Here is a 16995-nt window from a genome sequence, read left to right on the forward strand (position 1 = left end):
TTTGAATTGTACTGTTCTTTAGTGAATTGCGCTGCTGTTAACTGCTCTGTACTATGCTGTTCTTTACTGTGATATCCAGATCTTTACTGAACTTAGTGAAATGAACTATATACTGATCAGCCACAACATTAAAACCACTGATAGGTGAAGTAAATAACATTGACTTTGTCAATACAGTGGCACCTGTCAAGGGGTGGGATATACAGTATTAGGCAGCAAGCGAACAGTCAGTTCTTAAATTTCATTTGTTGAAAACATGAAAAATGGTGAGTAGCTCTGACAAAGGTCAAACAGCGATGGCTAGATGACTGGGTCAGAGCATCTCCATAACGCTGGTCTTCTTGTGGGGTGTTTACGTTATGCAGTGGTTAGTACCTACTAAAAGTAGTTCGAGAAAAAACAAAGAGTGAACTGGCATCACGGTCATGTATATATATATTCACTTTCAATATCCGACAGCAATTATTAAACTGCTATTTAATTGATAATACAGACAATATGACTGTTTTCTTTTACAAAGTTTATTGGTGTCTCATGTTTGAAATTTATAATCACAGTGCAAAAGAGTTTTCCATTGTGCAATATATACAAAAAATATCTGGTTATAAAACCCCTGTAAAAAAAAAAAACAAAAAAAAACTTTACATTTATATACACAGCATTGCACATCTGGAGAGCACCAAACTTCAGTATAAACTATTTGGGTTATAAATCTCCAAAAAGCCCCAAAGAGTCCTGGGGCCTCAATCACTCATGTAGTGGAGTCTGTCATCTTGTGACAAGCCAAAACACGCCGGTTAGTGAGATAAGAAGCCCTGAAAGAGTGTTTTTACATCCACCGGAGTCATGAAGATGCAGTGGGCAGTTAGTGTAGGGCTCCAGGCATGCTGCATAAGCCATGACGTGGGCCACGTAATTCTGTTCCTTGACTCCATGAAAGAGGTGAGCCATTGGGCCTTTGGCGTAGATAGCCACATCTTCCCCTCCATGTGTCTCTGATTCTAAAGGAACGGCAGCTTGTTGCATGTACTCTTCATCAACTACAAACAGAATAAGATACTGTATGATAGTAGCATATATATACAGTATACAATAGTGTGCAAAAGTCTTAGGCCACCACCAGCTTTGTTGTTTTAGCAATGTTTTAATGACCATCCATGTTTATTTTTTGGTCTTTATTACGATACAAATAGAAAATAGAGGACAAAATGGCTTCTTTAAGCAAAAATCAGTATTTAGTGTGACCTCCTGGAGTTCTTCCAGTTTCTCAAAGAAGAAAATCTGAGAAAGGATTAGTGGGGGGTAATTGAGAATGAATGGGGGAAAGTCACGTGAGAGGAGGCAATGCCTCCATCGCGCTATGATTGGATATGATTGGTTTGAGCGAAAAATCCTGCCTCTTGTTTTCGTGCTCTTTCTGTGTTCGTGAATCGGCCTGAATGAAGACAATGATGGAGTAAATGGGAAGACTAATTAAAAAGTAAGTAAACAACTCAGCCACTTAGATATCACTGCTTTATGTCACGTCAAAATCAAACTTGAGAGGGCCTGAAAACATGATGACTGCGGGGGTTTTTAGTGAGCAATCAGCTTGGTGAAATTAAAGGTACATCTTTGTGTCTGTGCCCAGTGTGTACAAGCTTGATGACTGCTGAAAATATGTTGACTATTAAAAAGAAAAGCTGAACAAAAATATATATTGTTTAAATTGTTACTGCCTTTAGTTATTATTTTGGAATAAATGTAAAAATGTAACTTGATGAGATGTATACTTCGGCTTTAATAGAACATACATTTTTACCTGTAGTGTAAAAATACAAAATAGAATTGCATTTGGTTTCTTTTTTTTTATGTAATGTTTATTTAACCAGAAAAATGAAGTGTAACAGAGACATACAGTAAATTTACCTTTGACATGTATAAAGAATTCAGGACTTGTCTTCTCATTTTAAAACACCACCACACACCATATATATATATATATATACACACACTCTTAAAACAAAAGGGTGTTTTTGCAGCCATAGAAGAAACATTTTTGGTTCCCCAAAGAGCTTTTCTATGGAAGATTGTTATAGAATGAAAGAATAAAAAAGGTAATGACGACTTCATTGCAAATTCAGACTTTTTCCCAGAATTACGAGTTTATAGCTGCATTCACGGCATGTAGAAATTACCATAATTATGAGATTCCGACTTGTAAAAAGTGTTCACATCCTCGTAGAACTTGTAATTACAACTTGTAAACTGGGAATTTCCTGAGAGCTCCAGCTTGTACCACCTGACCACAATATGACCGCTGCAGATTTATTTTTCCATTGATAGTGTTGCCATAGAAATGCATAATTCATAAAGTCTGAGGACGTAAACAGTTCAGTGTAGATTAGCTCAAAATTCTGACATAATATTAAATAAATTCTGATATAAGCTCACAATTGCAAGTTATAAAGATGTAAATGTGCAATTCTGACTTTTTTCTCACAATTGTGAATTTATATCCCGCAGTTCTGCCTTTATTTCTCAGAATTAGGTTTATATATTAAAAAGCTAAAATTTTGTGAACAGTTCTTAAAAGAACAATTGTTTTGTTTTTTTTTAGTTATTTTTTTAAATAATCTTAAGATCCTTTTTCCACTATAAAGAACCTTTTGTGGGATGGAAAGTTTCCATGGATATTAAAGCTTCATGGAACCAAAGATGCCAAAAGACAACCTTTATTTTAAGAGTGTAGGTACAGGTACTAAAATAAGTGCACACTTACAGTAATCCACTGCTGAAACGTTTCCTCTTGTTCCGTTCACATGAAAGTATCCTGGTCCATTAGCATACAAGATACTAGTGAATGGAAGACTATCCTCAGCCTTCTTGGGTGCCAGACCTGAAAGACAAATAACACAGAAACAATGGCCGTGTTTTCAATGCAATAAAATATATATGTTCTTGGGTGCCAGACCTGAAAGACAAATAACACAGAAACAATGGCCGTGTTTTCAATGCAATAAAATATATATGTATATATATATATAGCAGTGAAAAAGCATATTGGGTTTAACTGAACCCTGAACATTCTAAACTCAAACCTAACCTCTAATTTCGACTGAAACTTTTATGTCATGTATTTAACCCTCTGCTGATCTTCGGCCATTTTTGATAAGAAACTTGGTAAAAGTTTTGGCACTTCCTATGTGAAAAAAAAAAAAAAAAAAAAAATGGACATGATTTTTTTTTTCACTTCAGCGATAATCTGCCAAGTGCCTTTTCTAAAAAGAGACCAAACTGAAGTCTGTGCTCCAAATCATTCAAGATTTACGACAGTTTAAGTTAGAAATTTCATTTTCAGGTCTATGCTCAAAAAGTGAATAAAAGGATTATAACTACTACATAAATATAATTTAGTACTATAAAATCCCCTAAAAATACAAAATATTAAATAAAAAAACATTATTGAACTAATTCACGGTACATTCATTTAATTGAAATATATAAAAATTTGTTATTTTTGACCACCACACAAGGAGCACGAGAAGGTTATTTGTAATTACATATTTGTAATGATAAAGTTGCAATTTAATACATTTAAAATATATACTACAAATATAAAATAAATACTAACATTAAAATGTAATAATGAATAACATAGTACAGTTAACGTCCTTTAGATGTGCTTTAGTATGTTATCAACACATCAAAATAAGTGTACTTCTTTAAAGCATGACAAAGTCACTTACAAGTGCACTTAAGTGGCCTTTTATTTCAGTAATATTTTATCTACAAGTAGTTTTTTAAAATATATTTTTAAGATTTGAAGTGCACCACAAGAGCACATTCAACACAATTAAGCACACTTCTTCTTCTTCTTCTTTTTTTTTTTTTTTTTTTTTTTTTTTTACAAGGGTAGCATCCAGTTTGTCACCTAAAAATGGATATTTAACTTCTTAACTTAGTGGCTATTTCGTTTTTAAATTACTTTTAGCATATTGTTCTAGATAATCAAAATATCTTAACCTACTAGCTTAGCATAGCATTAACTGGTTATCTTTGGTTTAAAAGAAAGCGAAATATAGGAGGATCTAGAATACTTTTGACATAATCAATTGGTCATTTTATTATGCCTTTCTTAACATTGTCATTATTTGAATGCAAAGACAGGAAGTAAAGATGTACCAAAAATAGGGTTTCCTCGGGGGGTGTTTCCACCAAATGTGAAGACATGGGAATGATCTGCAGTGACAACAGTGAGAGTGTCTGATTCACTGGTCAGCTCAGACGCTTTCTGAATTGCCTGGTCAAACATGATGGTTTCAGTCAGAGCAAGCTTGGCAACTCCATCATGGTGTCCATGGTCTATTCTACCTCGTACAACACAAACAGAGATAAGTTTCGTTGTTAGCAGAACATCTTGATAAAACAGTTACACCACAGCAAATGATAAATACTCATCTTCCACAAAGAGAAAAAACCCTTTAGGATTCTTGCTGAGGATCTGAATGGCTTTCTCTGTCATGTCCACAATAGATGGGTCACGGGTATGATTCCTAAACACTTCAAATCTCATATCCTTGGGTTCAAACAGACCTGAATGAGAAATATGAATGAGAATATCATAGTGGCGGACTGACAATGCAGAATCCTTGTAAACTGGCATTACCCATCAGGCAGTCTGTTGTTTTAACATTCACTGCATTAAGCTGCTCTTTGTTCCAAACATACTGGGCATTCTTTCCCTAATAAACAAAACAGATTGTAGCAGTGGTTTACAATCACAATTTGCGCTGTGATAAATGGATTTCTTGGCAATACCTTACGAGCCTTTAGCCAAACATCAATGAGGTTTTTTTTGTCTTTGCGATCCCCTTTGCGAGAGGATGAAGAGGGGTATTCTGGATCAGGCGTACCCTTGGGTGTCATGTACATACGGCCACCGCCAAGAATTACCTATGATGGAGACACATTTTTGACATTTACCTCTTGTCTCAAAAATGTTAACATTTGGTTATTTAACTTATGCATTTGGTATTTAAATAATGCCAGTGTGTATTTAAAGTGTTAGTTCACCCAAAAATGAAATTTTAGTCATTACTCACCCTCATGTCGTTCCAAACCCATAAGACCTTTGTTCATCTTCGGAACTCAAATTAAGATATTTTTGATAAAATCCAATGGCTCAGTGAGGCCACCTTCATGAAGCAGTGTTTTGAAATCGCCCATCACTAGATATTGTTAAATAAAGTCGCTAATTTTGTTTTTTTTTTGGCATACAAAAAGTATTCTCGTCGCTTTATAATATTAAGGTTGAACTACTGTAGTCACATGAACTGTTTTAAATATGTCTTTAGTAGCTTTCGGGGCATTGAAAAAGGAAATGATCTGGCTTGCAATGCAGGCTTCACTGAGCCATCGGATTTTATAAAAAATATCTTAATTTGTGTTCCGAAGATGAACGAAAGTCTTACGGGTTTGGAACGACATGAGGGTGAGTAATAAATGACATAATTTTCAATTTTGGCTGAACTAACCCTTTAAGTCACTGCATTGTTGAAAAAGCTACTTTGAACCAAGCTGCAAGCTAATAATAATTTGAAATAGTTACAAGCTATGCTACAAGCTAAAAACAAAAAGTAGCTAATACACTTAAGTTACTTAACAGAGTATTCTGTTTTTATAAATATATAAATATCTAGACGATGTGCCCAAAGCTGAATTCCAAATTGACTGAGATGACTGACAGGACAATGTCGGAGGATTTGGTGCGCAACAGATCCTGAGCACCACTGACAAATATCTATTCTTGTAAAATGTGCAGTCAGTCCCCCGCTCCTTATAAACAGAGTATGTGTGATCGCAAATTCGAAAGACAAAGTAAAAAGCATTCAAATTTCAGTACCCCGCATATTGAAAGCAGCTCTCTGATGCCCGCAAATTATATAAATTAAATTTACCCAACTATATAATTGCGAGAGAACACAAAAGCATTGAAGTATATTTTTTTCCTCCCATCTCATATTTTTTTTTCTTCACCATGTCTCCATAGAATTCGTTATCTCTTTTCCGAATTTGGGATTCGGCTTCGGCACTATAAATATCTCAAATAAGGTGACAGTAATATTGAAATGCAATATTGAATAACACACTACAGTTATTATCACAATTAATAACAATTAATAACACAATTATAATCAAGCACTTGTGCTTTAGTATGTTTAGTATGTTAAAGCATCATGTGCTTTATTAGTCAACAGATCAAAATAAATGTACTTCTTTAAAGTACAGCAAAAGATGATTAAAACACAACTTAAAACGTTTAATTTGACATTATTACAAAGTGTACTTTTTAAAACTGTACTTAAAGGGGTCATGACATAAGAAATCAAATTTGTCTTGATCTTTTGACGTATAAAAGTTAAAAAATACATTTGCATATGCCTGCCTCCAGAGCAAGACATCAACAAATAGTTATTCATCATTGCACCATAAGCCCCGCCTACTGGCATTCAATTGCTTAACGGCTGACATTGGGTTCCTTGCCGCTGTCGCCTCTTGCTTAGTTGGGGACACTTAACACTTGATATTCAACAATGTTTTTGATCTGCCTGCATTGACAGCATTGTATGCAAACTGAACTGATCTGGACAATGACATCACTGTTTTCTCCAGTGCTGATATATAGATAAATTGAATCAATACTGAATTTATTTAAGCTGGTCAATGATACCATTTTCTGCTGTATAGCCAAAATTATTTACCAGTTATCACTGTAAAGCTGCTTTGATAATCTGCATTGTAAACAGCACTATATAAATAAAGTTGACTTGACTTGACATTTGCCTACACTGGATGTGAGCATAACATCAAAAGCAAATAGAAGCCATTATAATCACTGACAATGTCTATACTGTATACAGTATACAGATGCACATTCAGTTTCCGACATACTCCACACACTTGAGGACCCTAAAACGGGGTCAGCAGCATTTTCGAAAGTCTCTGCTTTCGAGGTTCGAAAACGCCAGCATAGCGTAAATGACAGGTGTAACCGTAGCAAAACTTATGCGTTTTAAAACGAAAATGCACTAGTGTAAACGGGGCCTGAGTCTGTCATCAACAGTACAAATGGAAGTGTTAAAGAACGATTACTTTGACGTATTCAGTTTAAGCAGCTCGTTTGCGTCTCTGTACAGTCTTCAGAAAGACCCCAGCGTCGGAAACAAGTGGATGGTTTATTTTAAATGACATCCAGGATTGTGTCTGAGAATTATATGTTTGTTTGGAGCATTTTGTTTTGTCAGCGAGGCACAGTGTAACGGAAAGTTCACAAAGAAAGTTCTGTTGAAAGATGAAGCAGCCAACTGTACTGGATCTAACAGCAGCTGCATCACGAACCATAAGTAAATGATTTTATAATGCTTTGTCTGTAAATGACAAGTTTTATATGGATTACTTTCTCACGTGCAATAGCGAGTGGGCATTGATACTGTTTCCTATGCAGTGACGTTAATCAACATTACAAGTGCACATTCAATACAATTAAGCGCACTTCATTTTCGTAAGGGTAGCATCTAGTTTGTCACCTAAAATGGAACTTTGATCAGTCTGATTAAATTCTAAGTTAAAGTAGAGATGTTAAAAATGGTGGCTGTTTAATAGACAGTATCAAACTTGAACAGGTAAGTGTTCACTAAATACAAGAAAAAAATACTCATTTATAATACAGAATTTTAAATATAGTAGGGTCTCGAAATGGTGAATCATTTTTTTGAGTCAGTTCATTTATGAACCATCTGAACGAAACAATTCACTATAACAAATCAATTAAAAGAACAATTATTTATGAACTTATGGCATTAAACATTGGGGTAAGGCTTACATCAATGTCAGTGTTGGTCACCAGCTGCGTGGCGATGTCTTTGCAGCCCTGTCGGAGGGCGGCGGAGGGCACGTCTGCATCACTGTACCAGCTGCGGCTGACGGAGTGGGCATAGGCAGCAGCAGGTGAAGCGTGCTGGACTCTAGTGGTGGTCACAATGCCGACAGACTTTCCTTGATATGCACATGAACCACATCCCATCACATACTGCATGAGTAAGGCAATCTTATAATGCACTATGACAAAATAAACCCAAAGGAAATACTGATTCTAAAAATCGATTGGAAAGATTTTTATCTAATTTAAATGTACTATTTCATATTTTGCACATGCTAAATATGTTTTATTTTGCTTATTAGAGTGTTGACTATTAGAATTTGCAACATGCCAACATTAGAACCAAATGTGTAGAGAATTATACAACTACAATAAGTTTAGTATCCAACCTTACCCGTATGTAGGCCTACTAAATAACAAATCTTAAATCAAAATCTCTGCTTGATTGTTTATATTGTCGCAAAATGTAAACTACAGTAGATCCAACTTTAAATATACCACTGTATAATATAATAATATTTAGTATATCCAACTGTATCCACATACATACAATACGCTCACTTAAAGTGATATACTATCTCAATTGCTTGATTGTTTATATCGTCACAAAATGTGAACTATATTATTGCACAGCTCTATATAAAGTTGGATATTTAAGTACATCCAACTTTATTTGCATACATAGCCTACTATGCAGTGCACTCACATAAAGCTAAATATACTATATATAGAAAATCTTGACTGCATGATTGTTAATATAATTGCAAAATGTAACTACATTATCACACAGCTTTATAAAGATATATATAGTATGTATATATATGTATATGTATATATGTATAGATACGTATATATAGTATATCCAACTTTATTCACAAACATACAGTATACTAGTGTAAGGCGATATGTACTATATAGCAAATCTGCTATATATACAAAAAAAAAAAAAAAAAAAAAACAAAACAAAACAAAAAAAAACTGCTTGATTGTTTATATTGTCACAAAATGTAAATTATATTATCACCCAGCTCTAATATGCTAATTAAAACTGTAAGGCATGAAGATATTAAGGTATTATAACCATTAACATCATGGTTTTCTGTAAAGCTGCTTTGAAACACTGTGTATTATAGTTTTATAGAACAGTATATTAAAGTATTATAGTATATTAAAGTGCTATACAAATAAATTTTACTTGGCGTGACATTTTTTCTTCTGGAGAACACAAAAAGAGAACGTTTCAAGAACTCTTTATATTTATAAATGAAAGGAAATGAGGACTGGAGTTGTCAAGCTCATAACAAAACAAAACAAAATCAGTCCACATGACATATGTGCACTATATAATTTTAAGAAGAAGAAGAACAACAACAACAGAAAAACATTGTGATAGTGAGTCTAAATAGAAAATACCTTGTGTTTTTGCGCGATGTAACACTGAGAAAACCTCATTGCCAAAAGTTGTGTTGCACTCATAGGCCACGGCTTTGGCACTCAGACCCACCGTCTTGGCATTAGCCTTCACACCACAGTGGTAAGCAGTAGCTGTGCTGGCACTGTCCGCCACTTGCTTGTCAACACTATAAGTCTGTTTGTAAACACATCACATAACTTAAACTAATGATAGTGTTAAAAACAGACTGCTGTTAATAACTAGATCATATTCTTAGTCCATAATTTGATAAATATCCATATACAGTAGTCATTATAACCATGCCATATACACAGATGTACTCCAATCTACAGTATGAATATTCCCTCACCCTCATGTGTGGGACAGGTCATGTTTCAGGGGCACAGGTTGCAGTAGTATCTAAACTCCTCAGGAATTTGTTTTACTTTGTTTGCTATTAAAGATGGTGGGGTTTTTTTTTCGATAACTCCTCTTAACCTATACCTATCAGTAATTATTGCGGAGCCATCAGAAAAACAGTTAGCCAAATGTCAGCTATATATATTATCCACAAGTACAGTCTTTTTTAAATGTACTTTAAAGATTTGAAGTACACCAGGGCACATTTAATACAATTAAAGGAACACTCCACTTTTTTGAAAATAGGCTCATTTTCCAACTCCCCTAGAATTAAACAGAGTTTTACCGTTTTCGAATCCATTCAGCCCATCTCCGGGTCTAGCGGAACCACTTTTAGCATAGCTTAGCATAGTTCATTGAATCTGATTAGACCGTTAGCATCTCGCTGGTCATCTACGCCGGAATGAGAGTATAGTTCCTAGCCATATCGGCCTAGAAAATCGCAACTTTTCATTTTCCGTCGATCTTAGTACACAATGTAACTACAGAAGAGTCAAGTTTTAAATAGGAAAAATATCGAAACTCTTTGGTCATTTTTGAGCGAGATTCTAACGGTCTAATCAGATTCAATGAACTATGCTAAGCTATGCTAAAAGTGGTACCGCCAGACCCGGAGATCGGCTGAATGGATTCGAAAACGGTAAAACTCAACTGTTTAACTCTAGGGGAGTTGGAAAATTAGCCTATTTTCAAAAAAAAAAAAAAGTGGAGTGTTCCTTTAAGCACAAGGGTCATAGTTATTTCAGTGTAATTAAAGTTACATTTTGATGAAGAAGACATTTTTAATTGGAATAATGTGCACTGATTTGTAGTAAGAATGTAAATAGGTTTTTGTGTTGTCTTTAAAGATACTGCTCTGCTTTTCAAGTGTTTACACCCAGAATCTCAATATGGAACACGAGAAATGCAATCTCAGGACAAGCATGCAGCAAACTTTTTCATACACCGCATAACCAAAACATGCCTTTATCCTTGCATAACGAGACTGTTAATTATCTATTCAGCTGATTAGCATAGAGATAAAACCAGGTGAGAAATGGGAAGCTTCAGACCTTTGACAGGGCAAGATATGGAAATGTATCCATGGCCAAAACAGTCTCCTCCCCCGACTGTCCTTCCATCTGACCTCGCAGTATACGGGCGGCTGAAACCGTAGACACACCCATCCCTGAAAGATGAACAGATAAAAGTTACTGTCATAAATAATATCACAGCTTGAGCCTGAGCCTAAAACCGTTCATAAACTCTCAGTAAAATATGGGGTAAGAAGTAACAGGTATGTGCGTAAGGGGTAATATACAGATAACCAATCATTATTGTAAAATAAACCCCAACAGATGGATTAGGAACATCTGACTGTGCATTATCCCACTTATTACACAGCTAGTAATGAAATAAAACATAAATATACATGAAATATTGAATTTTTATTACTGTACTTGAGAAGAATGAGAGCATGGAGTGATACAGAGGAATTTAGAATCAAGTATTCCAGAGAGCAGTGTAAAAATTGTCATACAGATAAAAGCAACAAAATTTAGTTATAAACCCTTGTGAAAAGAAGTGTGCTTAAATGTATTGAATGTGCACTTGTAGTGTACTTCAAATCTTAGAAGCAGTGTTGGGGGTAACTCATTACAAGTAATGTGAGTTATGTAATCAGATTACTTTTTTCAAGTAAAGTAATGCATCATTTTTAAATTTACAACATAATATTGAGTTACTTTTGTAAGGTAGGCTAAGTTACTTTGTTTTCCCATGTATTGACTGACAGCTCTCCTGTCCTCATGTTGAGAGAAATCGTCATTAACTGCAGAGGCGTGTGAACATGATTATTGTCTAGACCAGTGTTACTCATTGCGCAGCTCTCGAGTCTCCTGCGGCTCGCCAAGCTTTAATTTGTGGCTCGCATGGCAGTAAATAATACTGTGATATGACCTAACGTGAAAATGAGCGGGGAAGCCAGAAATCTGCCCCAGTGGCTCTCCATGAGAGCGCGCTGCAGTTCCATTTTTCACCACAGATTTACGTTGGAAATTTGTGGGGCGCTGTAGAGCTAGGGAGGGCTCCACACATCCTCCGAGAGACCGGCTGCCCACGAATACATACCTGCCGAATCCATGCACTACATTTTAATATATCCTGCTCACTTTACGACTTAAAATAGTCTAGAAAATCCAAAAAAATATCAACCATGAACACTATAAAGAGGAAACAGAGAAACCGCCTCACCAATGAACATCTTGCATGCCTCACAAGGATTGCAACAACAAGCTACAAATCTTTCGCTCATCCCAGCATTAAGGTAATCCTGCTTTTCTGTCATTTAAGGAAATCATCTTGTCTCAATTACAGATTTGACTGGTAAATGATAAATAATGATTTTTTTCCGCCTTTTGTATTACATTGCATATTGTATGTTCAGGGATGACAGATTGATAAGCAGATATGCTAACACATTAAAAAAACTATAGTAATTTACAGTAAATATTATAGTGTTTTTGAATCATACTATAGTAAAGTACTTGGATTAATTTGTTGTGGTAATTATATAGTTGTTGTGGTAATATAACAACTAGTAATATAAACAAATTAATTTACCCAATAGTTTTCTACAGCTATAGGGTATATTATACCACAGTACACTACAGCTTACTGTAGTAAAAACTAAAGTATACTACAGTATTTATTACAGTTTATCAGTTCACAATAGTTAATACTACAGTATGCAGTATACTACAATTTACTATAGTATGGTTAAAAAACACTATAGTATTTACTATAAATTAGTATAGTATTTTTTCATGTACTGGATGTAACTTTTGATACTTTAAAAGTGGCTCTCCTGTTGACTTTGTCCTATCAGTGTGGCTCTCATGAAAAAAAAAAATAGTGAAGACCACTGGTGTGGTCCACTAAATGTGAGCATGCATTCACTCATCACAAAAACAGATTCAGTATTCTGATTCAGTATGTACAGTAGCCTATATATAAACAGTGAAATTCAAACTCATAATATTACCCGAACCTGCAATAATAAAATATGTTAACACTAATATACTTTCGATGATCCAATTCAACCATACTAATAAGCAAAATGACTTCAAAAACATCACATTTGTTTGAGCTGCACCCTCTACTATTCAAGCGTGAACAACCTGGTCTCATGGAGACGTACCTGTGGGAACGTTTTCGCGAGTCGCAAAAATACGTACCAATACGTACATATCACTGCAGTTTCCAACAGAAATGAACACTAGAGGCAGTAAAACAGCAAACGCTTTTAATCGTTTTCATACACAGTTACACAGGATCAGATTATGGATTAATAAAGACTTGTTTTCACATCTCCTTGCACAATTATGTTATAACTTAAGAACGCTTTTTATTAAAGTGCACGATTTGTAAACGAATATATTTTGGACTTTGCATCACTTAATCAGCTCCATGTTTCGCTTTTCTGATATAGGCCTAACAAGCTTGCTCGGTAGCTCAGCTGATACGGAGTTGTAGGATGAGGAAACCTTGAGTACGAATCCTGTAAGAAACAAGTCATGGTAAAAGAGCTCAAAGATGACAGAACAAAACAAGCTAAAATGGCACGATTACGGATGCTTTTTATGTCACATTTGCTTTTGTTAAGGTGTAGTGTTGATGGTACGTTATTTTAAAACGTAATAGAGCATTACACTTTTAGCGCCACTCACCGGACAAATTTCAATTCAGAACTGTGGTGATTCGTATAAAAACTAACGTCATAAAAACATACCATTTTCACGTTTATCTGTTCCGGCAAAAAAAATGAACACGCTTTTAGCGCCATTCAGTGGACATTTCACATTGAAACTGCAGTAAAATGTACGTATTGGTACGTATTTTGCGACTCGCGAAAACGTTCCCACAGGTACGTTTTTCTAATGAGACCAGGCTCAGTGTGAATGTGCATTTCCTTCAGCCAGAGGTGCGAATGAGCCTTTACATTTGCCAAAAATAGATTTTTTTTTTTTTTTTTTTTGTAATTAAAAACAAACAAGCAAGCCCAGCCCAAAAGATAAAAGTAACATAACACATTACTTTCCATAAAAAGTAATAAAGTAACGCAGTTAGTTACTTTTTTAGGTAGTAATGCAATATTGTAACATTACATTTAAAAGTAACTTTCCCCAACAGTGCTTAGAAGTATATTTAAAAAAAAAAAAAAAAAAAAAAAAACTTTCATGAATATGTTAACACACTTAAGTAGCCTACATTTTAAGTCATTGTTTTAATAAACTTTTGTTGTGTTTTAAAGAAGACACTTATTTTGACATGTTGACTAACATATTAAAGCACATGTAAAGTACTTGATTATAATTTTAACTGTATTGTGTTATTCAGTATCACATATAAAGCTTATTTATTTAAAATGTACTTAATCACAACTTCCTCATTAGAAATGTGAAATTACAAATATATTTAAATACATGAAATACAAGTTTGAATAGAAAAGACAGTATATTTCATTTTGCCATAAATGCTTGTGAGTACTATATTTCAAAGTAATTATGAAATTACATATAAATTTGTACTTAAGTTCTACTTAAGTGGGTCAAAAAGCACCCTTAATGGGTTAGTTCACCCAAAAATGTAAAAATGTAATTTTTTGTCATTAATTACTCACCCTCAAGGTCACACCCGTAAGACCTTCGTTCATCTTTGGAACACAAATTAAGATGTTTTTGATGAAATCCGAGGGTATCTGATCCACACATAGGCAGCAACGTCATTGCATTTGATGTCCAGAAAGGTAGTAAAAACATCGTTAAAATAGTCCACGTGACTACAGTGGTTCAACCTTAATGTTATGAAGCGACGAGAATACTTTTTGTGCGCAAAAACAAAACAAAAAATAACTTTATTTAACAATTTGACGTTGACAATGACGTTTCTGCCTATGTGTGGTTCAGATACCCTCAGATTTCCTCAAAAATATCTTAATTTGTCTTAAAAATCTTAGGGGTTTGGAACGACATGAGGGCGAGTAATTAATGACAGAAATTTCATTTTTGGGTGAACTAACCCTTTAAGTGAATTAATTGCATTTAATAAAAAGTGTTGAGTTAAGCTGGATTAATAACTCACCATCACCAAGGAAGAGGATGATGTTTTTTGCGCGGTGCGCTCGTAGTGGCAGCGTAAGGGCAGCCTGCAAAGTCCTCCTGGCCTGATCGTTCCAATACGCAGGTTCTTTCTCCCATTCATCTACATACCAGAACAAACATGACAGTTTTAACAACTTCTCCTTCTCGGAAATAGCGTTGGTCTAAGGCTGTAACTCTTCTGAAGAGGCTCCTCCACAAACCTGCCCTGACAAGACCTGAGCACCCCTTGCTAACGGGAAAGCAGCCACAGGGAGACTTTTCTACAAAGTGGTATAAATCTACACTCAACTTCTCAAAGAACCACCAAACACCAGCTCTTGATGATCCAGATTAAACCTACACACCTACATGTGAAACACCCACAAGCCCAACAGAGGACATTACCTGTCTACCCACCAAGCACTAATTTTAGAAATACGGACAATAAGAGCGCTGTGTCCTTACCCACGGGCTCTACACTGCAGCTGGTGCTCAGGAGGAGGTGGGCCAAAAGGAGCAGCACGCCGGGGGCCCGGCAATAAACCAAACACATCCCGAGCCACAGAGAAAAGAAACGACTTCACTACACCTCGACGCTGGAAAGGAGTGTCTCCACAAAACCTCCAGCCCCTGCTTTTTAAACCCAGGGTGTGTTGCAAGCCTGGGCCCCAGACAGCTCATAGGCTCGTGTTGACGATGGGGGACCACACAGGGCCAGGAAGCCCCTTGACTTTTTTTTTCCAAATCCGGCGTTTTTGTTTTAGAAAACTGTTCTTCCTTGTTTCTTTTCTTCCTTTCTTTCCCCAGCTCTCCTGAGATTTGCTCTTGGAAACCAAATGGCCCCTTTGATGTTGCAAATTGCAATAATGTGTGTTTTTCATTCAATGGTTAATCGGCAGGAGAGAAAGCAGCATTCATGTTGGCACTCAAGCCATATTGCTTTTTTATTATTATTATGACTTGGAAAATGAATCTAGAGTGTGTGAAATGTCAAGTACGCCAGTTCTTGTAAGGTTTCGTACTACGATGTAGGCTACTAATGTAACATTGGCCCTTGATTGTCAAAACTTTAACCTTAGTGAAAAAGAAGTGTGCTTAATTATATTGAATGTGCACTTCAAATTTTATAAGTATGTAAGTTACAAAAGTTAAAAACATGCAGATAATATAATCAAAAAAAAAAAAAAAAAGTCATTTAAAGAGAGTACACTTCCATGATTGTTTCTTAACACACTTAAGTACACTTTTAAATAGTGCACTTTGTAATAATATCAAATTACTGTAGTTTTGCTACTTAAAGTTGTACTTTAAATCACATTTTAAATCATTGTTTTAATCTTTTGTTGTGCTTTAAAGAAGTACACTTATTTTGCTGCGTTGGCTAACATACTAAAGCACATGTAAGGTAATTGATTATAATTTAAATGTAGTGATTTTACATTTACATTAATATATTTTAAATGCTCTAACTTCATTACAAATGTGTAATAAATATATTTAAATATAGTTTAATTACATTAGTGTAGATTTTTTGAGCATTTGGTAGTACACTTTAACCATATTTCAAATACATTAGAATTATGAAATTACATAGTAAAGCCCTTCTTAAATGGATCAAATCATTCTAAAGTTCAGCTAATTACATTTAATATAAATTTGAACTATAATACATTTTCATTATTTGTAAATAACCTGCATTTAAGTGTCTGAAAACATTATATTCAGTTTGCACTTAAGTATATTCTTTTAAAGTATATTATTTCCCTAAAAGTACACTTTTTAAAAGTATGCTAAAGTGTATTTTTTTTTTCCCAAAAGGGTATAAAAGAGGGTCACACCTGTAATTGTTGACTGTTGCAGTATTTTACATTATTTACACATGAAACAATGAAACATGAAGGGAAAATACAGAGCTCAATCTGTCCCAACTGGAAAAATACAGAGCTCAATCTTTCCCAAACAAGTCAAGACGAGGAAGAACTTGTTATTAAGGGATGTACATGCAATCAGTGTTTAGTTGTTTACGGTTTCTGGGCAACGTCCCATATTGGTCTTTATATAGAATTCAAATGATGTGCGATAACAAAACTGTATAATGGCTTTTTTGCAATGACTTCAAATATGGCTCATCCAATAAGAGT

General features: G+C 34.9%; 2 protein-coding genes across 2 annotated transcripts; both read right to left on the reverse strand.

Annotated features, from left to right (window-relative positions):
- Positions 1–515: 515 nt before the first annotated feature.
- On the reverse strand, positions 516–4405 carry LOC127520266 (intestinal-type alkaline phosphatase-like; the record flags this gene model as incomplete). Its single annotated transcript, XM_051908223.1, has 3 exons — positions 516–1040; positions 2762–2878; positions 4165–4405. Coding segments are annotated over 3 exons (630 nt in total), but the record flags the coding sequence as incomplete, so codon positions are not given.
- On the reverse strand, positions 4274–15467 carry LOC127521911 (intestinal-type alkaline phosphatase-like). Its single transcript, XM_051911385.1, has 8 exons — positions 15320–15467; positions 14856–14975; positions 10787–10902; positions 9335–9509; positions 7865–8037; positions 4801–4935; positions 4649–4724; positions 4274–4575 (listed from the first exon to the last, which is right to left on the reverse strand). The coding sequence occupies exons 1-8, from the start codon at positions 15405–15407 to the stop codon at positions 4412–4414; spliced, it is 1047 nt and encodes a 348-aa protein (XP_051767345.1). The 5' UTR covers positions 15408–15467; the 3' UTR covers positions 4274–4411.
- Between the last annotated feature and the right edge of the window lie 1528 nt (positions 15468–16995).

The sequence above is a fragment of the Ctenopharyngodon idella genome, chromosome 10 (assembly GCF_019924925.1).
Source record: "Ctenopharyngodon idella isolate HZGC_01 chromosome 10, HZGC01, whole genome shotgun sequence".
Classification (NCBI taxonomy): Eukaryota; Metazoa; Chordata; class Actinopteri; order Cypriniformes; family Xenocyprididae; genus Ctenopharyngodon; species Ctenopharyngodon idella.

Coding starts and splice junctions, on each gene's coding strand:
- LOC127521911 (XM_051911385.1), bottom strand. CDS start 15,407: ATGTGTTTGGTTTATTGCCGGGCCCCCGGCGTGCTGCTCCTTTTGGCC. Junction 9,510..10,786: donor CATATCTTGCCCTGTCAAAG/GTCTGAAGCTTC, acceptor GTTTACAAACAG/ACTTATAGTGTTGACAAGCA. Junction 8,038..9,334: donor ACATCGCGCAAAAACACAAG/GTATTTTCTATT, acceptor GTGCATATCAAG/GAAAGTCTGTCGGCATTGTG.